Consider the following 15,381-nt stretch of genomic DNA (forward strand, 5'->3'; position numbering starts at 1 on the left):
CACTGGTCCCTCTTAACCTGTTTTCCAGGTAATAAAAACACTCGGGGCACTCACTATAAAAAATTTGAACTGTAAACTGGCCGCACCAGGCTCTATAACAGTGTTACAAATAATCACTTTACTTTAACTGGTTGTTGTGGTAAATAAGGGGAAAAAAGCTATAATGACAGGGAAGAAACGGGACGTTTTGTTGCAACTATCTTCAACAAGGGCCCTCTCAATCTGTCCCGAAAGAGGGGCTTTCCCTTGAAGCCTTGTTTGAAAGGCTTGTGTAAGATCTTTAAAATGACCTCTATGTTGGAAGTAACCAAGGACACATTTTTTTTCTTTTATTATCCTGTTCTTTGTATTCTGTGTTATCACCCTTTTGTTGTTGTTTACTCTCTATATGTTCTTATGGAGAGGGGAATGCTTTTCAAACCCATGAAGGTGAAAACAAGCTCAATGACTCAAATGAATGATAGTCCGCTAAGAATAATTTCCTTTAATGTTAATGGGATGCTTAATCCAGTCAAAAGAGGAAAAATTGCATCAAAATTAAGGAGGGAAAAAATTCAGATTGGTTTTCTTCAAGAAACCCACCTCAGTGAGAGTGAACAAAATAAATTCAATAAAATGGGCTTTAAGAAAGTGTACTCGTCCTCATATAAATCAGGTCACAGAAGAGGAGTGGCAATTCTGATTGCAAATACTGTAAACTATGAACACCTGTCTGAATTTAAAGATAAAGAGGGGAGATATGTTTTGTTGATAGGTAAAGTGGAAGGAGTCTTGGTCAGTTTGCTTAATGTATATGCTCCTCTAGGCAGTGGGGGGGACTTAAATGTTCGGTTAACTCCTTTACTAGACTCCTCTCGGGGGAATCCAGATTCCTCTGGTATTAGTAAAAAGATAAACAATTTGATGAAAGAAGCAGGAATTGTAGACATGTGGAGAGAAATATATTCAACCAGTCAGGACTACACTCATTATTCACCTCCTCACGGCACATATTCTAGAATAGATTATTTTTTAATCTTTAAGAAAGATCTCCACAGAATAGTGCAATGTGATATTGGTACAATTACTCTGTCAGATCACAGCCCCATTTACATGTCAATACACCTGAACAATAAACCAAAGATGACTTTCTGGAAATTTAATTCAAATATCCTAAATAATATACAAATAAAAAAGAACTTGGAAAACGAAATTAAAGTATATCTAGAACTAAATGACAATGGAGAGGTGAAACTCCCTTTTGTTTGGGATGCGCTCAAAGCTGTAGTTAGGGGGAGAATAATCTCTATTACTTCCCATGAAAAAAAACTTAGACAACAGAGGCTTAAAAATTTAGAAGCTAGACTAATGCAGACACAGAAGAAGCATAAAGAAACCTTAGATCCTGAAATTAGTTCAGACATAAAGGAAATAAAGAATGAAATAGATGACATAAACACACAGGAAATTCAGAAAAAAATGTTGTTCACTAGGCAACGATATTATGAAGTTGGAGGTAAATCTTTGAAGCTTCTGTCTTTCCGACTGCGAAAACAACAAGCTGAATATTCTATACATAAGATTTGAAACCCTGAATCAGGACAAATTGAAACAAGCTTGGACAAAATAAAAGAAAGCTTTGAGAAGTTCTATAAATCCTTATATTCCCAAACCCAATCAGATGATGACCCTCAAATTGATCATTTTTTAGATAAGGTGAATCTGCCCTCCATCACTGAGGAGTAAAATCAAAAACTGGTTGCAGAAATAACGAAAGAGGAGCTATATTCAGCCATTAGGAGACTTAAATCAGGAAAGTCCCCTGGCCCGGACGGCTTTGGCCCTGATTGGTACAAAGCAATGCAGGAACACCTGGGTGACACCTTATTAAAAACCTTTAACTGGGTGCTTAAAGAAAGAGAAATCCCACCTTCATGGAGAGATGCGACAATTTCGGTTATACTGAAGGATGGAAAAGACAAAACAGAATGCGGTAGCTATTGTCCCATCAGTGTATTAAATGTTGATTATAAATTGTTTACATCAATACTAAGCAAGAGAATTGAAAATATCCTACCAGAACTTATTCACTTGGATCAGACAGGCTTTATCCGCCAAAGACAAACACAAGACAGCGTTAGGAGAACCCTACATATTATTAGACAAATCACACAATATAATATAGAGTCAGCCATATTGAGTCTTGATGCAGAGAAAGGCGTTTGACTCTGTCAAATGGTCCTTCCTGTATAAAGTTTTAACAAAATTCGGTTTCCACAGATCCATCATAGACACGTTCAGAACGCTGTATGAGAGACCATCTGCAAGGATAAAAATTAATGGGGATCTAACAAATTCTTTTAACTTAGAACGCGGAACAAGACAGGGTTGCTGTGCTTCCCCCCTTCTATTTGCCCTGTTTATAGAACCCTTAAGCCAATATATAAGACAAAACAGTGATATTAAAGGGATAGTAATGCCAACAGGAGAACACAAATTGGCTCTATTTGCAGACGATGTATTAATTTACTTAATGCAGTCTACCCAGTCACTTCCAAAACTCATGAATATTCTAAATAAATATGAATCACTCTCATGCTATAAACTTAATATGCAAAAGAGTCAAATAATTCTGTTTAATTATATATCCACCAAAACACATTAGGGATAGTTACAAATTTAAATGGAACACAGAATCAGTAAGGTATCTGGGCATCAATCTTCCCAAAGACATATCAAAATTATTGGATCTCAACTATGGACCAATTAATGCAAAAATAAAATCAGATCTATCAAGATGGAATCTAATACCTTTTTTGAACTTAAACGAAAGGGTAGAAATCATCAGAATAAACATTTTGCCAAGATTATTATATCTTTTCCAGACCCTGCCAATTAATGTCCCACTTAAACAGTTTATAGAATGGGATAGACTGATTTCCAGATTCCTGTGGCAAGGGAAAAAAACCTAGAATCAAGTACAAAACCCTGCAGTTGAAGAAAGATAGAGGTGGTATGGGCCTCCCATGTTTACAAATGTATTATTATGCGGCTCCATTAAGGCCATTACTTTGTTTATGTACCCCAGCTTATTCAGCAAGGTGGAAGGAGATTGAAAGTCAATTGACAGAAGAGATCCCACCAGAAGCAATTTACAAGGGTAACCAGTGGCTCAACCTATCACTTCAAACATTGCAGGAGACTATAAAATTGTGTAAGTTAGAAGTTCCTGCAAAATTGTTAAAATGGTGTGCTTACGACACACATTTTTTACCAAATAAGTCAGACTATAGATTTAAATCATGGACTAATAAAGGTCTTACCAACTACTATACGTTTCTCCATAAGGGGGCATTTCAAACCTTTGGATCCCTACAGGAAAGATATAATCTGGAAAAGAGGGACTTCTATAGGTACCTACAAGTTCAACACTATTTCAAAGAGAATTTGACTACAGCTTTAGAATCAGAATTAGGTATCCTAAAATTATTTTTGTCATCATCCAAATCCACAGCATGCAACAATATCATCTCCAAAATGTACAATGGTATTCTACAATGTAAATCAGATAACTCACTTTACATAAAAAATAAGTGGGAGACAGAAGGTAATTTAAATATCTCAGACGAGAATTGGCAAAGAATATGTGCAATACAATGGAGTTCCACAAGTTCATCCACGTGGCGGGAATTCTGCTGGAAACATATAGTACGATTTTTTTATTACTCCACAACAAAAAGCACATTATGGAGGGGGTAGCAGTTGTTGGAGGCTCTGTGGGGAAGACAATGCCAACCACTTCCACATATTCTGGGGCTGTCAGGTTCTTGTCCCCTACTGGCAAGAAATACATATGCATGTTAACAATGTATTGGGGGGCAATATCCCTTTCAGGTGTGAGTCTGTGTATATGGGTGATATCCAAGTAGATAGATGGAGTAATAGTGATAAGAAACTTGCTCGTATCCTTCTGGCAGCAAGTAAAAAGGCTGTCACGAGGAAATGGCTAAAATCAGAACCACCAACTGTTGAAGAGTGGATAGAAATAGTGCATGGAATTTATATTATGGAGAAACTGTCATTTTTCCTCAGGATCCAAAAGGAAAAATTTTACCTGATTTGGTCCAAATGGACTGAATACATTAAACCAGTTAGATCAGATTTTAATTAACAATTTGTTTGAAGTGAGGTTGACACAATTTACAAACTTATATACTGGACACAATAGGAAATGTAGATGTGGCTATCAAAAACATGTACACACGTGGACAAAATTGTTGGTACCCCTCAGTTAAAGAAGGAAAAACCCACAATTCTCACTGAAATCACTTGAAACTCACAAAAGTAACAATAAATAAAAATGTATTTAAAATTAAATAATCAAAAACAGCCATTACTTTTGAATTGTTGATTAACATAATTATTTAAAAAAACAAACTAATGAAACAGGCCTGGACAAAAATGATGGTACCTCTATAAAAGATTGAAAACTATTTGACCAGAGTGACATGATTAACTCAGGTGTGTCATTTAATTGACATCACAGGTGTTTCCAAACTCATAATCAGTCAGTCTGCCTATTTAAAGGGAGACAAGTAGTCACCCTGCTGTTTGGTGAAAAGGTGTGTACCACACTGAACATGGACAACAGAAAGCGAAGGAGAGAACTGTCCCAGGACATCCGAAAAAAAATTATAGACAAACATCTTAAAGGTAAAGGCTATAAGACCATCTCTAAACAGCTTGAAGTTCCTGTGACAACAGTGGCTCATATTATTCAGAAGTTCAAGACCCACGGGACAGTAGCCAACCTCCCTGGACGTGGCCGCAAGAGGAAAATTGATGACAAATTGAAGAGACGGATCGTTGGAATTGTATCCAAAGAGCCCAGAGCAACCTCCAAAGAAATTAAAGGTGAACTCCAAGGCCAAGGTACATCAGTGTCAGATCGCACCATTCGTCGTTGTTTGAGCCAAAGTGGACTTCGTGGGAGACGACCAAGGAGGACACCACTGCTGAAAAAAACTCATAAAAAAGCCAGACTGGAATTTGCAAAAATGCATGTTGACAAGCCACAAAGCTTCTGGAAGAATGTCCTTTGGACAGATGAGACCAAACTGGAGCTTTTTGGTAAGGCACATCAACTCTATGTTCATAGACTCAAAAACCAAGCATACGAAGAAAAGAACACTGTCCCTACGGTGAAACATGGAGGAGGCTCAGTAATGTTTTGGGGCTGCTTTGCTGCATCTGGCACAGGGTGTCTTGAAAGTGTGCAAGGTACGATGAAATCTGAAGACTATCAAGGCATTCTGGAGAGAAATGTGCTGCCTAGTGTCAGAAAGCTTGGTCTCAGGTCAGGTCATGGGTCTTCCAACAGGACAACGATCCAAAACACACAGCCAAAAACACCCAAGAATGGCTGAGAGAAAAGCGTTGGACTATTCTAAAGTGGCCTTCTATGAGCCCAGATCTGAATCCCATTGAACATATGTGGAAGGAGCTGAAACATGCCATTTGGAGAAGACACCCATCAAACCTGAGACAGCTGGAGCTGTTTGCTCATGAGGAGTGGGCCAAAATACCTGTTGACAGCTGCAGAACGCTCATTGACAAATACAGAAATCGTTTAATTGCAGTGATTGCCTCAAAAGGTTGTGCAACAAAATATTAAGTTATGGGTACCATCATTTTTGTCCAGCCCTATTTCATTAGTTTGTTTTTTTAAATAATTATGTTAATCAACAATTCAAAAGTGATGGCTGATTTTGATTATTTAATTTTCAATAAATTTTTATTTATTGTTACTTTTGTGAGTTTCAAGTGATTTCAGTGAGAATTGTGGGTTTTTCCTTCTTTAACTGAGGGGTACCAACAATTTTGTCCATGTGTGTATGTGGTTATGCATCTGATGAAGGATTATGTGCAGATATGCTTGTGTGTAAACAAGGTAATAGCAGTAGTTAGTTTTCTTTACCGTAGAACTCTGGTGATCAATGGACTGAAGAGCTTCCCATGTGTGACTGTATATAGTTAAATATGTTACATTGTTAAAAAAAATACAAAAATACTTTGGATGGGCAACATTTGGATAACTGAATAATGGAATGTCTCGGAAAAAGTGTTTTGTGACTTTGACAGAAGTTCAGCTGTAACTGTGAGACAATATGTAAGAATGTATTTGCCAAAATAAAAAAAAAAAAAAAAAAAAGACAGCTCTAGTGGCTTGGTGCTTTCCATTCGCGGTGCTCAGGCTCAGTTGGTGCTGTCCTCCGGATGCTGCCACCACATTCTGGGCTGGTTCTGGATCCGACGAAGTCTGTGAGATGTTAACAACGTTAACATCAGCGACAATAAAGTGTTCAAACTTGAAATTAAATCCGCGGATCCGCGGAAAATTGCCATCCCTGAAACTTGGATTTGGAGGTCAGTAGCCCAAATCAAAATATTTGGGCCCCTAACCAGCGTGTTTTTTGTCATTTTTGGTCGCCAAAATCGGTTTTTAGTCGCAAATGGCGACCTGGCGACCGTCTAAATCGAGCGCTGCGTACTGTGGTCTGTTGGTGAGGTAGTCAATGATCCAAGCAGCCAGGTGACAGTCTACTCCCGCTCCCTCAAGCTTCCCCCCTTTCACCTTAAGATGACCTGGATGAATGAGAATCTTCACAGACATACAATTGTCGCTCCTAATCCACCCTGCTTGCCTAATTTATCTCACTGTGACGTCCCCCTCTTCACCAAAATGAAGTTGAAATGTTACCATTTTGACACAGTTTAGGTGATTCCAGGCTCAAAGTGGATGGCAGGTTTACTGAATGGAACTTACAGGGCATGTTTCAAGTGTTGTAGGGGCACTAGGATCCATGTGTCATTGCACAAAGAGACTACTTTGACAGAGAAAGTGAAGAAGTTTCAGAACTTTGGATAACCCTCCCACACACAATATACATGGGTCTCTGTATTTCTTCCTCCCTGCTATTGCTAACAAACTGTAGCGTTTTTTGGTCAATCACTGCCCCAAATATCAATAATTGCAATACAATCATTTTACTCCGTAGCACTACTGGAGGTATACCTTTTAAAAGACATTCCAATAAGGTGTCCATTTAAATTCAGTGCACAGCAGCAAGGTAGCAGCTTTTCCTTCATAGGAAATGTCTTTTGGAGCTTGAGAGCCTCGAAATGCTATCCCATTATTTCCCATTTCTCCATGTTTTCTTCTCTTCTCTTGTAGGATATGTGACGGCGTCCAGTTTGGAGCAGGAATTCGCTTCCTGTGATCTCATCACTCCATTGCCCTCAGAGCTCCGGCAGAGGCCATGAAAAGGGAGAACGTCTTGTCGTTTGTCACCTGTATCTTGTTGTAGAGTGTGTAACACTAGCATGGGTCTTATGTCCTGGGGAAGAATGTGCCTGACCTCCCCAAACCCTTCTTTTATATGCACCAGTTAATGCTTTTGGACAACAATGTGCCAGTGCTGGGCCATACAGCTGGAGAAACCTTTTGTAAACTGGTCTGGTTAGAGAGCCAAAACCAACCTAGATTTCTTCAAAACATGGCATCAGCTGTAGCAAAAACCTAAAAATATCCAGCACCATGTCAGCAGCTGTTCATCAATAGATTATTCAGTTATGGTTTAGGTGGTTTTCCCTGCTTGGAGTCTCCAGCACTGGCACCTTGTCTGTGGTAAAGTCATCCCCCAGTGATTTCACCCACTGTGTTTCCCGTGATGACAAAGTAAATTATTTTCCAAAATGTTAAAGAGATTTTGGGCATGTTTCCCTACTTTTTGCCTTCCAGGATTGCTTCTTATCGGGGAGCATGACATGGTAGTAATTTCATTTGAGAATTAAACGTCCACCACCACACACTCTTCTGACCTGACGTGTTTGGTTGAATCGTACTGTGATTGATCAACTGCAGTAGCAGGGAGAAGAATGAACTGAAAGGAAACCAGCACTTTTTCACTGAAACAGCAATGTAGGAAGGAAACGGACTTGGAGAAGAACGACGGATCACCCACCACCAGTGCTCTTACCGTTAGTCCTCTTTTTGATGTTGTCGAAGCTATTCACAAATAAATCACAGCTGCTCCCCCTGGCTTGTCTTTGGATTCTTTCTGGTGTCTGACATACATTCAGTAGGGTTGTGGGTAAAACTAAATGCAGCTTATTAGTTCAGGATCTTGTGCACTGTGATTCATTTGATTTTTGTTCAGAATTCTTGCTTTAAAGTGAGGTATTTTTCCTGGTTACATTATTCTCTTTTAAGGTCAGTGCAGATTTAGCTCCTTTGTCCGGATGTACCTTGACTCAGTCGATAAAATTTTGGAACGCGGTCTGTGCACCTGTTATAAAAGTTACGATCTTTCATTTGGTGACATCAGCAGAGAAGTTTTGTAACGGCACAGGAGTATTTCAACTGAATTTATACTTTTTATAATCTCATGGTACAAAAGGACACCGAATAGGTGGAAACGATTCCTCTTGGCAGGAAGTTTAAGGTCTACATGGTGTAGTCTAACCGTAATATGTAGCTCTAAGGCCAATTGCATTATCACTTCCAGAAACAATGAATGAGTGTGTACATCAGTGCCCTCTCTCACTGCAGTTTGAACCTTTGCCCCACTGGAACCTGTGCAGGGCAGTCGAGTGTGGATGGTGCCAGATCAATGTTTGATCAGAGCTTGTTCAGTGTGAGAGTCCAGGCAGGTGTTCAGCAGCTGCAAAGCCCAGGAACCAGAACCAGCAGGCACAGTGGAACTGGCATAAAACATGCTGAGGTTATGTTTACCCTGGGGAAAGTGTGTTAGACACGATTTTCCCTGCATCTGAGCCCAAATCAATACTAGAGCTTTCAAATATCAAATGGAGACTGATCCATAGCTTTGGTGACATACTTTGAAGCACCTTGTGGTTAAACATTACATCACTTGTTCAAGACGTCACTTTGCCACGCAATTAGTATTTGGTTCATTTTCGGAGACGTTACAAGTAAATTTCACATATTTCTTGGTTTGTCGTTGGACTGCATACACATAGTGCATGCCTTTAAAAATACATTATTAATCGCAGTACAAAAACAAAGATCAGTTTGGGAAGACATAATCAAAACTACCAGGTTAAGGTGTACGAGACTTGAATTTCATCGCATATTATTATTTTCAAGTTTCATATCTTAGCCCAAGTGAGCTTTGAATCTTAAAAAAATGACTAAATAAAATGTGGTAGAAAGAATGCCAAAATACAGACTGTCGTTGCTTTCTGTAATATTTCAGAAAAGCATTTGATCCTGTTTGACACAATACTTGCACACATGATCAACACCAGAAGGAAAATTAGCTTTTTCTGTGGAGAAATAAGTACGTTACCATTTAGTAGAAATAACTTGTTTTAGATGTTTTGAACAATTGTCTACCAGTCTCTGATGATGGCTTACAGAACTTTTTGACTAGCTGCCAGATGCTTCTTGGTTTCCTTGCATGTACTGCCTATTTGAAATCTACCAAAAACATTTCAGTTGGATTCAGATCTGGATTTTGAAAAGATCCTCCCACAAGCCTCCATTTGTTCATACTCAGCTATACTTTGATGGATTTGCTCATGTGCTCAGAATCATTCCTCTGTTGAAAGCTTCACTTCCAGTTTGATTTTAGCTTTGGACAGGTGGCCTCTCCTTATCTTCAAGGATTCTATCTGATGTGATGCAGAACTAATAGTTGAAGTAAGGACTGCAAGCTATCCAGTTTCTGAGGCAGTGAGAAACTCCAAACTCTAACATTTCCACCAAACTGCTTCACAGTGTGAGGTTCACGTGTAAAGAGCTCAATATTCCAAAAGGTCCTTCGTCTGAATGTTCACTGGCAAACTGTAGCTTTTTTGGACTACAAAGGCTTTTTTCTGGCACTTTTCCCATGCAGGCCAAAGCAGTGTGATCTTTTTATGATTATAGTTTGTAAACACAGCACTGTGACTCCAATGTTACCTGCAGATCTTGTGATGACATTTTGTGGTTCTTGGAAACATTTTTTATAAGTTTTTTTTAATGTACGTATTTATTTTGAACAAACACTTATTTCCTGGGTTGAATTTGCTGGAGCAGTAGATGGCTTATGCTGTGTTAATACATACATGAATTCTACAATTTTTACAATTTTATTTTCAGACACTTACTTTTATCCTAAGCTACTTTTTACTCTGAGAGCAAGACAGCTGCCTAACATTAACAGTGTGTTAATCCTAGACTGTATATAAAGATGGACGTAGCATCTGGCTCCAAAATTAAAGCCCACCCGGAAGTGTCAAAAACTTGCAATATCACGCCGTCCACTAGGGTTGGCTCCAAAAAGTTTTTGCTCCATAGAATCAATTCATTTTTGGAAAAAATAAAATTTGATAGACTGATTTTCTACAGCTCAGGATTTTTTTCCCGTTAGTTTTCATGGTCAAAATGAGAGATCAGGTGGCCGATCTTAAAATAAATCAATACTGAATTTTAAATGAATCGTTAAAGTTGGTGGAGCCAGGGGGCGTGGCCATACTTGATTGACAGTCCCATAGACTGGTCCTGCCCCGAGTTGCTCTCCGGTCCAGCCTTTTTGTTGACGCTTTTTACGTCACTGGCTCCAAAAAATCCAAAATGGCAACCAGGAAGTGGCTTCATTTTCTCAGCGTGAAACCAACAGGTGACGTCACGGTTAGTTCAGGCCTGATGTTAATGAATGAGTAATTATGGATAACTTAGACTAAATATATAGACATTCAGCAATATGAAAAAAATAAACTCAAATACAAAATTTTACAGGGTTGAGCTCAAGCCATATTAGTCATTTGTTAGCATCTCTGAAACGTTCATTAGCCACTGATAACCCAGTTCAACCTTCACATGCTAAGGACAGGCCACAAAAATGGGCAACTTATGCTTAACTAGAGACATTTCTTATTGGATACATTATCTGGCAGGTGCAGTGAATGAAGCTGATATAATCTGTATCCCCCTATAACTTTAGCTGTAATTAATGAAACTAGTCCTAATTCACAGGTTTTGCTAAGCATGATGAGAAATGTCTGCAGAATAAACCACATGATGTTAGGACATCACCTGAGTAATATGGGGGGATACATTTTCTGGCAGGTGTAGACAATGAGGCTGAAATAATGTGTATTCCCCTCATAACATGTTCTGGTAGATCCTCCTGTATCGTCATTTGTCTGTGTTGAGAATTTCTGAATAAATGCTATGAAGTTCTGATGATCAACAGAGGGGGAATTTAACAAAAAAACAAACAAAACAAAACAAAAACGCCAATATCTGAAGATAAGATACCCTGGTGGAATTGAGTCTGGCAGTGTGATAAAATGCTCACAGTGGTGTTGATTTTATTGTATCAGAAGTTGGACAGATTGCTCTAAAGATTGAATTATAGCGCGTTTGAATCTAGTTCCCACCCAGAGGGCATTGAGCCTACGTTTAGTTAGCAGGGTGATCGAGTAGCAACATTACACTTTATTACAAAAAGGAGACGGAAAATACATTGTTAGGCAGCGCGATGAATACTGATAGACTGAGCAACACGCCATGTATAGCAAAAGCATTTATTTAGACAGAAGTGTCACGTGCTGCATTACCAAACATGTTTGACAATCAAAGCATGATCGTAACTATCCAAGTTTTGTTTTATTAATAAACTACGCTGATATCTAAACACAGGATTATAACTCCACCCTTCCGAATGCATGCGCGCTCCCGCGGCAGGGGATACACTTTCTATCGGGGATAACTACTTTGGCACGACACCTGTCAAATCAATTCCATACAGTCTATGGTTCCCACGCGTGTTCGCGCAGGGAGACCATAGTAAGCGCTGCGTCACCGCGCACGTACGGCGCCAGGCAGGACGTACGTCGGCTGCTGACGAGTATAAGCTGGCCGTGGCGAGCCCAGACCACGGCCACACTGTCAGTTCCTCACACAACCACACACCAACACGCACGGGGCAGGTGATACAGCAGGGCTCTTATCTCCACAGCGGCTCGGACAACCTGCACAGCTTCTCGATTTATTCTCATTTTTTGTATTCAAAACACCGCCGTCATGTTGTGGACAGCGAGTCAAGTGTTAAGGAAATTCTCCACCTCGTCCGTGAGTATCGCTGCATTTGCTGCTCCAAAGAATGAATCTGATACTAAGGATGCAAAGATTTGAAAACATCCTGTCCGTAAATAATGGATGCATGGCTAGATTTGGGGTTCCATGAGGAGGACTGAGTCCGGCTCGGTTCTGGTTGTGGATCAGAGTCGTTCCCAGGAGCTCCTAAGTCCCTCCGCTACAGTGTTTTCAGCAAACCCGTTAAATGTTGGTTTTCAGTGTGTGTGCCAGTTTGCCACGTTACTGTCCTCAGTCTGCGTGTCTTCGTCCCGCTGGGCTCTCACTGCGTTGGCCTCTACTGTACAAGATCTGGAGGAGTTGTATCAGCATATGAGCTCCACACTGTACACTGTCAGCGGCTTAGTTCCGATCCTGCAGGGCTGCACAGACAATCAGCTCATTCATTCATCATTATTAAGACTGTGTTGCAGCCCGAAGCAGTCTCATTAGTTACTGTGTTGGAGCTACCTACTTACTGCAGGTAGTTGCTTTCAATGCACCGTGAAACACGTAAAACGTACCATAACAGCCGCAGCAGGTGCCTCCTGCACTTGACAGGAACATTCATATGAGCAGGGAAACCTGACCCTCCCTGTTGCAGACATGTGCTGCTGCTCTCAGATAGGGGTGGGGGCCTCTGGCATGCACTTGAACTTTTCACTCGAGATGAGAGGTTGTACTCTCCTTCAGACATTAACTTTTCTCAGAGCTGGCTTTAGCCAATAACAGAGACTTAAGGATCATTAGGCCAGGGGTGGAGGTAGGGATTTGGAGCCCTGGAAATGCTAGCATGAGGCCACCTGAACCTCACCCCTAGTTCATTTGATAGTTTTTAGGCATTGCCATGAATAGGTGTCATAAATACAATCAAAATTTTCACAATAAAAAAAGAATTTATCAATAAAAGTTTACCAGTGTAGTCTTTTTTGGACCAATGCTGATCACTTAATAGTAGTCAAGGAGACTGGTAACTGATACAAACCCCAACACAAAACTGTGTAGACAAACTTTGTTTATATAAGTTTTACAGATATGTAATTACAAGAAAACTTTTTGACAAATATCCTTTAGTGCTACTTGTGAGATATAAATAGAGATTACATATGAGAGACTCCCCACTTAAAGAATCCTGAATAGAGATTTACAGGAGACCTCTGGTTGGCCAAAGATGGTAGTTTTCTGGTTGCATTATAAGACTGGGTTTCTGCAGGGCATTAAAAAGCATTAATAGTCATTAAGTGGATTTTGTGAAAATTAACCCGTTGCGCTTCAGTATTCCGCCCGCGGAACACTTTGAGATCTGCATAAGCATTTCCTTAAATGTCTGAAACTGCAAACGCGATTATACAAACACTATACACCGATGGAAAGCTTAGATTCTCATGAATCCGCCGGTATAAACCACTTTCAGATGTGATTACCACAGCGGGTAATATCAACACATTTGTCCGACAAACAACGAATATCCATCCATCCGTTCTCTATACACGGCTTTAACGTACACAGCGCGACTCACATTTGCGGGTTCATTATTACACACAGATGAAAATATTCCACAAAAAACGGCCATAATCCAACCTTGGACATCCAGACGAAACAAGCCAGTAAAATATTTTGTCCAAAACATGTCTTGAAGTCGGTATATAATCCACGAATAGGTCGTTTTCGAGGAAATGCACCTCGCGATGCGCGTCCAATATTCCCTGTATTTCTCATCATATTTTTATTTACAAATAAAATATTAGCGATTTTTTGTACTGAAAATGGGTGGAATTGACTGTACCTTATAGGGATAAGGACTTAAATGGCATTAAAAATTCTTTCTGCTGTTTTCAAGAAAAATATTTGACAAGAATAATGTATAATTATAGACTGCGATTCGCCAGAAATATGCATCTGCGAAAACATGTCGACGCATTGCGATAATTGTTCTGGCCAGTCGGATACAATTGCCAAAAACTGCATGTTTTTAAATTTGACTGGCTGATTTCTGCAGAAACCCTGTTGGAAATGTAGGCTACAAGGGTTTTGAAAGCTTGACTTTCAAAGTCTGTCTTTTGCAAATCTGCCAGCTTATAGTAGTGTGTTACAGAATTGCTGCCATGCCCCTTTAAGAGTTGTGTTTCATGGGCCCCTCTGGTTCCTGCCGGCCTGTTTAAGACCACCCATATATTTAGTTTCCTAGAAGTCCAGTTGCGTAACATCTATGCAGCTGGAGTAAAGTCAGGAAGGAGGGTTGGAAATCTTCTTCTATGGAACAAAGCTCTATGTATAGTAGAGCTGCAACAATTAATTAATTAGTTGTCAACTATTCTGATTGTCAAGTAATCGGATTAAGTAATTTTCTAAGAAAGAAAAAACAAAATTGTATTATTGCTGTTTTATAAAATGTGAATACTTTCTGCTTTCTTTCCTTCTCTAGGACAGTAAACTGAATGTTGGGTTGTGAACAAAACAAGGCATTTGTAATCTTGGGCTTTGGGAAACACTGATCCACATCTTTCACCATTTTGTGTCAAGTAATTGAATAATCAATCAAATTATTAGCAGACATAATGGTAGTTGCAGCGCTGATGTATACTTTTGCGTGAAGTGAAAATCATTCTTAAAGCAAGGTTCTTGCTGTGGATAAGTATATGCCTTTTATAGTGTTGCAGATATGCGCTACATAGAGCTGAAACTTACGTATTGTTTCCTCTCATTACAGCACTATTACCAGAATAAGCTAAAACTAGCTATTATTGGCCAGAGTATGTTTGGACAGGAGGTTTACTCCAACCTGAAGAAGCAGGGACACAAGGTTGTGGGTGTCTTCACAGTCCCTGACAAGGATGGCAAGGCTGACCCCCTGGGTGAGTTTACTCTGTTTACCTACTGGTTCTGTATGGAGGTATTTCAGGTGCAAAATGTTTGAGCACCTGTAACATCGAATTTGTAGTTGTGTACATTGAATTTGTATGTGTACATTGAATTTGTATGTGTATCAGCAAATCTGATTTCCCACACTCTATGAGTTGTGTACTTGTAAAATAATTTTTTGTATGTGTCGATTTTTTTTTCTTCCCACAAATACAACACAAAAATACACATTCACAAATCGTAATTACAGGTGCACAAATCACATTTACAGGTGCACAAATCATATTTACAGGTGTACAAATCCTTCTCTACAAGTCACATATTTCAACACTGACACGCTCACATTTTGCACCTATTGTTGCAGGACACAAAGTGCAAAACATACTTGTGCACCT

At 39.5% G+C, this 15,381-nt stretch overlaps 2 protein-coding genes across 2 annotated transcripts in view; both read left to right on the top strand.

Moving 5' to 3' along the window:
* Nucleotides 1-8,080, top strand: part of samm50l (sorting and assembly machinery component 50 homolog, like) — a 49,044-nt gene extending 40,964 nt beyond the window's left edge. Inside the window, exon 15 of the mRNA XM_051954232.1 lies at nt 7,214-8,080. Within this exon, the coding sequence (XP_051810192.1) occupies nt 7,214-7,259 (46 nt within the window). The 3' untranslated portion in view covers nt 7,260-8,080. The remainder of the gene's footprint in view (nt 1-7,213) is intronic.
* Nucleotides 8,081-11,880: 3,800 nt separating this feature from the next.
* Nucleotides 11,881-15,381, top strand: part of aldh1l2 (aldehyde dehydrogenase 1 family, member L2) — a 50,921-nt gene continuing 47,420 nt past the window's right edge. Inside the window, exons 1-2 of the mRNA XM_051953913.1 lie at nt 11,881-12,121; nt 14,835-14,979. Of these exons, the coding sequence (XP_051809873.1) occupies nt 12,074-12,121; nt 14,835-14,979 (193 nt within the window). The 5' untranslated portion in view covers nt 11,881-12,073. The remainder of the gene's footprint in view (nt 12,122-14,834; nt 14,980-15,381) is intronic.

The sequence above is a fragment of the Acanthochromis polyacanthus genome, chromosome 1, assembly GCF_021347895.1.
Source record: "Acanthochromis polyacanthus isolate Apoly-LR-REF ecotype Palm Island chromosome 1, KAUST_Apoly_ChrSc, whole genome shotgun sequence".
Classification (NCBI taxonomy): Eukaryota; Metazoa; Chordata; class Actinopteri; family Pomacentridae; genus Acanthochromis; species Acanthochromis polyacanthus.